The 6,465-nt window shown below is 44.9% G+C and overlaps 1 protein-coding gene across 1 annotated transcript in view; it reads left to right on the forward strand.

Annotated features, from left to right (window-relative positions):
* ptprdb (protein tyrosine phosphatase receptor type Db) overlaps positions 1-6,465 on the forward strand; it is a 79,523-nt gene extending 73,058 nt beyond the window's left edge. Inside the window, exons 38-44 of the mRNA XM_047044443.1 lie at positions 281-566; positions 1,912-2,090; positions 2,244-2,370; positions 2,666-2,791; positions 2,884-3,038; positions 4,641-4,776; positions 4,985-6,465. Of these exons, the coding sequence (XP_046900399.1) occupies positions 281-566; positions 1,912-2,090; positions 2,244-2,370; positions 2,666-2,791; positions 2,884-3,038; positions 4,641-4,776; positions 4,985-5,053 (1,078 nt within the window). The 3' untranslated portion in view covers positions 5,054-6,465. The remainder of the gene's footprint in view (positions 1-280; positions 567-1,911; positions 2,091-2,243; positions 2,371-2,665; positions 2,792-2,883; positions 3,039-4,640; positions 4,777-4,984) is intronic.

Raw genomic sequence — 6,465 nt, forward strand, 5'->3', positions numbered from 1 at the left:
AATGCATTCACTTAGAAAAACCTGCATGGTCAGTCTCCTTCCTCAGACAGCCAGCACAGCAGGAATGACTAGTTACCATGCTCTCTCTCTGTCTCCCCTCCCTCCCCTTCCCCCCTGTCCTCTTCTCCCTCACACTCCCAAACCCCTCCCTCCCCTACTCCTCTCCTCTTCCCTGTCCTCCACCGCCCCCTGTCCTGTCCCTTCCTCTCTCCTCCCTCCTCTCCCCCCCCACCTCCATCTCTTCCTCCCTCCTCTCTCCCTCCTCCTACCCCTCCTCCAGTGCCGGTGTGGGCCGCACGGGTTGCTTCATCGTCATCGATGCCATGACGGAGCGCATCAAGCAGGAGAAGACGCTGGACATCTACGGTCACGTGACCCTGATGCGCTCGCAGAGGAACTACATGGTGCAGACGGAGGACCAGTACGTCTTCATCCACGACGCCCTGCTGGAGGCGGTTGCCTGCGGCAACACTGAGGTGCCCGCACGCAACCTCTACGCCTACATCCAGCGGCTGACCCAGATGGAGCCCGGTGAGAACGCCACGGGCATGGAGCTGGAGTTCAAGGTGAGGGGGAGGATGCGGCGTAGAACATGGTCCGGAAGGTTCTGATAAAAGTTTGACCTGTGGGCTCAGATGAGTGCGAGGTATCAAGCATTCTAGGCAGTTGTAACATTTATCAAATGTATTGTACTGAATATGCCATTGAGTGTGCCTGAAGGTTGCCAACTTTGACAACCAACTGAAAAACGCGAAACCCAGAACAGGTTAGGGAGTCGGGCTACTAATCAGAAGGTTGTTGGTTCGATTCCCGGCCTTGCAAAATGACGTTGTGTCCTTGGGCAAGGCACTTCACCCTACTTGCCTCGGGGAGAATGTCCCTGTACTTACTGTAAGTCGCTCTGGATAAGAGCGTTTGCTAAATGACTAAATGTAAATGTAGAACAGAATCAAATAACCTACTTTAATACACATACATTAAATACAGTGGAATAGAATAGTAAAACCTTTGTAATTGTATGTAGCCTGGTTCACAGTGAATGCCCATTCAGTAATCCACACAAAAAAACTGTTTATACTCTATATTCCTAGACAGAACAGCCTTGGACAGAAAAATTTAATTTCATATTCAAAAGGGTCTGTTGACGTTTGTTGAAGGTCTGCAATCAATATAGTTAATTTTGTGGACACACTGGTTCTGTCTGGATGATTTAGTAGTGGTAACCAAATAACCCCCCACTCAACACACACACACACACACAGTCAATTGTAACCTGTCTTTGATGGTGGGGAGAGGATGTGCCCCAGTCTGTGTTGAGGTGAAGAGAATGGAACCCATGAACGTTGTTAGGATCAGATGAGGGTTCTGAGGCCTCTTCTTTCTCTCCTCTGTCTGCGGTTTACTCTCAGTCTGTCCTTCCATCCTGGTTTAGCCGTCTGTTGATCTCTCATTTCTTTTTCACCAGTGTCAATCCTCGGTCAGTGTGTGTGTGTGTGTGTGTGTGTGTGTGTGTGTGTGTGTGTGTGTGTGTGTGTGTGTGTGTGTGTGTGTGTGTGTGTGTGTGTGTGTGAATTTACTTGCGCTTGGGGGGTTTCCTGAGGCAGGATCAACTCTGGTTCACATGTGTGTGTGTGTTTGTGTGGAGACAGTGTGGGGCCTGTGGCTTTCCTCCCTCCATTCTCCTTCCTCTCCACCCCCTACCCCCTCTCTATCCCACCATCCTTCCACCGACAAAGAACATTGTGGTTTTTAGGGGTCCTGGGCCCCTTTCTTGGTAACATGCAAGTTAGGTTTTTGCTCATGCCTCTGTACGGTTTTTCAAAATTTTCCAAACCATTCTTACATTATGGTGTTACAGCCATTAGAATCCCCCATGTCACACTGTTTGCTGTTTGCCTGCCGCCCTCTTAGCGATTGGCCAGCGCGATGGCGCACACCTCCCGCTTTGTGAGCGCTAACCTGCCCTGCAACAAGTTCAAGAACCGGTTGGTCAACATCATGCCCTATGAGACCACCCGAGTCTGTCTGCAGCCAATCAGAGGGGTGGAGGGGTCAGACTACATCAATGCCAGCTTCATAGACGGATACAGGTGAGTAGACCCGTAACCAAGTAGTCAAGGGTCAGAGTTACAATTGAAATGAACCATAATACATTGGTCTCTTCATACCTATGAATGGCTTGATAGTGTAACCATAACAACCTATGTCTGTGTGTGCATGTGTGTGTGTGTATGTGTGTACAGGCAACAGAGGGCCTATATTGCTACCCAGGGTCCACTGGCTGAGACTACAGAGGACTACTGGCGGATGCTCTGGGAACACAACTCCACCATCGTAGTCATGCTCACCAAGCTGAGGGAGATGGGACGGGTATGGACACACACATCCACACACACACATCCACACACACACACACACACCCATCCACACACTTACAGGCTGACAATGACCATTAGTCTCACAGAGAAGGGCTCTGCGAGTACCAGATTATGACTCAGAGACAGACAAGCACACACACACGCATGTACACACAAACCCAAATGCACTTGCATACATTGAAACCCCTATGTGGCAACAAAATTTTTTATCAATACTGGATATAATACCATGTATTATATAGTACCATGTATAATCGTGTGTCTGTTAACTGGTGCGCCCCCTGCAGGAGAAGTGTCACCAGTACTGGCCAGCTGAGCGCTCAGCACGATACCAGTACTTTGTGGTGGACCCAATGGCAGAGTACAACATGCCCCAGTACATCCTTCGAGAGTTCAAAGTCACTGATGCCAGGGTGAGTGTGTGTGTTGTGTAAGTGTGTGTGTTTGTGACAGAATGTTGTGTTCAATAGATTTTAATACCAATTGGAAAATGTGTTTATTTCAGGATGGCCAATCACGGACAGTTCGTCAGTTTCAGTTCACTGATTGGCCAGAGCAAGGAGTGCCAAAGTCAGGCGAGGGTTTCATTGATTTCATTGGCCAAGTGCACAAAACGAAAGAGCAGTTTGGCCAGGATGGGCCAATAACAGTGCACTGTAGGTAAGAAACCACCTCCCACGGAGCTTCATTGGTCCATCCTCATGTCATATACAGTTTGAAATACAGTAACAACATGAACACAGTAATGCACAATATATTTGTATTATAATATATTCAAATATGTTGTAGCGTGGTTTGCACGGTTAAGATTAGCAATACTTAATTTATAATAAAGTATACAGTTCTTGGGGGCACCACCTCTGATTTATTTAAGGGACAGAGGAAACCTTATTGAATAATATTGAATAATAACACTCGTAATAATCAGTCTAATCTTAAGTAGCGAATTCCATGAAAGTAGAGCAGATCAGATAACGTGAGGGATAACGCGAGTATTATAAACAATGATTTATTTAAGAAAATGTAATTATGATGAACAAATACCAAAGAAGTTATAGGCTAGTTGAGAGTGAGTTGAGTTAAACAGTATACAGTAGGTCCTAAACTATGATGAGAGCGGAATACTAGATGGTGGGTTGAGAGCGCGTGGGGAGGGGAAGAGAGAGAGATAGGCTTCAGGAGAACAATGGAGGGAGTCTATGTTAACTAATCCTAACGAAAGTTAGCTTGAAACATTTGCAAACTAAAAATCAAACGTAACAAATTAAATCACAATATGCCAATGTTCACAAGTAAGAAATGTAGCAATATCGCAGTTACTGTTGTCAGTTTGAAGAAGAAGAATCAAAGTTCCGTTCGTCGTTGTCAAACGGTTAGAGCAAAGGAATCTTTCGTTAAAGTTCCTGGTGGTCCAGTGAGTTGCTGATTGAGAAGGATAGGTCAGATATGTCGCGAAAATATCCGGTGAATCCTTGCGAAAAAGCAAGGTTTGCTTGTGCGTCAGGGTTTTATAATCCTTGCGAAAGGGGGGTATCCTTTTGGAGGTGAACTCTTTGATTGGTCAGTTACACCCACCTGGGCGTCCATCCTGAGATTGACGTATGGGTGTGAAGTAGTTGACAACTTTTCAGAGTTCAGCTATTTCAAATGTCCATGTATTTCTAATACTTCAAAATATAACAATACAACATTAATAAATGGTTTAGTTTGTAGATTAAAATCATTTTGATATCAAGATTAACTGATTTATCATAACAGGAAAGGAAGTTACATTAAAACATCAAATTATATCAACACAGCATAAAAGGGAAAGCATACATTATAACACATCAACTACTGTCATTGAAATAGTGTCCATAAGCCATGTAGTCCTTGAGCATATGTTTGTAAATCCAGAAAAGTTAGTCTTTCCTTAAACTCCTTTGTCTGCATACTGTAAGGCTATTTTGGTCTACCTTCTGGCCCCATGCTGGGCCAGAAGCTTTGAAGGTTCTGCTCTGGAGATAAGGACAAAGGGGGGAAACCCCCTTTCTCCTTGTCGGGGGTAGGGGAAAGGTGTGAGGGTACGTGGTTTGTCTGTTGGCTCTGCTACAATGTATTCTTTCAAATGTAGCATTTCACGTACAAACATAACGGCACAAATAAAAAAACATATTCATTATGATACTGTAGTTCTTCCTATTTTTTATGACTCTTTTTATAACCTGTATGTCATATTTGTCTTTGTGTGTGCGTGTGTGTGTGTGTGTGTGTGTGGTCCAGTGCGGGCGTTGGGAGGACGGGGGTCTTCATCACCCTGAGCATTGTGCTGGAGAGGATGCGCTACGAGGGCGTGGTGGACATCTTCCAGACAGTCAAGATGCTGCGGACTCAGAGACCTGCCACGGTACAGACAGAGGTGAGATACACGCACAGTTTCTCCTCCTTACACACACACACTCACTCCTCTATATTTGCCGGTGTCCTCCCGTCACCTCATTCTCTCATGTCACACACCTATACGCACCTACACACACCAACCCACACACACACCAATACACTCACACAGCAACCAGGAAGTGAAGAGCAGCTCCATGCTGATAGCATGTGGTTTTGTCTCATTTCAGGACCAGTACCAGTTCTGCTACCGGGCCAGTCTGGAATACCTGGGTAGCTTTGACCACTATGCAACATAGTCTCTCCGGCCACATCCCAAATTGCACCCTGCACCCTGCGCAGTGCTCTAAGGGTCCCTCCATTCCAGTATGGGCCACTAGGGCTCAGGGTGTCATTGGAGATCTGGCCATTACTATCCAGGGACGAGGGGACCACTGGCTACTCCCCCCCCCCCCCTCCCCCCGAGAAAGAGCACCTCTTGTGAGCCATAAATAACTGTCTGACCTGGTAGCTGCCACATCCATGCTCCTGTTCCTACCACCCGCCCTCCCCTTCTACACACCAGGTCAGTCATCAGTTTGTTGAGGAACAATCTCCCACTCCGGTTCCATCCAATATCCTGGAAAACAATGGAGGTTTTATTTCCATCACAGTGCTGTTTCTCAGTGCCCAAACCACTTTGTTATGGAAGGAACATTCATCTCCACCCTACATGGTTTGAACAAACTGTTAGAACCGGATTACATAAAGTGACAGGATATTTAGGGATTTCTCTTTGAGAAAAACATATAGAAAACCCCCATTCTGGGTGATTCACCAGTTAAAGGAACTTGAAGGAACAAGTGGGAGATATTTTGAAAGACTTTTGAAGATCAGAAATTGCCAACGCAAGGCTTGAGACCCCTGAACACACCATAGTGTTGCAGATAAGACACCTCCAAATTTTGAAAAAAGGACACACCCAGTCTTTATGTGGGAACAGACTGTTGTTTCTGGTGAATGAAAAATATTTCTCTTTCTACAATAATAATAACCACCATTTCAACCGTTTCACTTTGAGATGTGAACATATACCACAAAGTAAAATATTAATTTAGTTTTTTAGTACTGTATAGATCTGTCAATCTTGTTTTTTGGAGAAAAAAAGAAAACTGGATATTACAATATGTATTTTATTTTCATTTTTACTGACCTGTGACATTGTTCCCTTAAACAATATGAGGACAAGGTGGCAAAACGTTTCTTTTGTATCCGACAACGTTGTGTGGGTTGTTTTTTTTAACTATGGTACTGTTTTAAACGTGTACAATCAAAACCAGTGTGAAACAAATCCCAGTCATTGACTGTCACTCTCCTGTATTCTGTCACTCTTTTTTTGACACCATCTCCAGAGTTGCTAGCTACTCTTGTCCTCCTAACCCTCTCATATTCTATAAGTGTCAGTAGAGGTGCACACAGGGCAGCCATTTAGAATTGTTACAGGGACAGTGGAAGTATGAACCTGCTGCTAGCAAACTCCATTCTCCCACCATGCAGGGATGTATACAGTGTATACCTATGGACGAGAGAGAGGCCCAGATATCAGAACAGTACAGATTTATGCACAGAAGTAGAGGGATAGAAGCAAGTATTTATATATGTCCAAATAAGCTTCACAAATATGTTTTTTTCATTTTCAATTGGGGAGGTAAAGAAGGGTGGAAGGAGGGAA

The sequence above is a fragment of the Hypomesus transpacificus genome, chromosome 22, assembly GCF_021917145.1.
Source record: "Hypomesus transpacificus isolate Combined female chromosome 22, fHypTra1, whole genome shotgun sequence".
In the NCBI taxonomy this organism is placed as follows: domain Eukaryota; kingdom Metazoa; phylum Chordata; class Actinopteri; order Osmeriformes; family Osmeridae; genus Hypomesus; species Hypomesus transpacificus.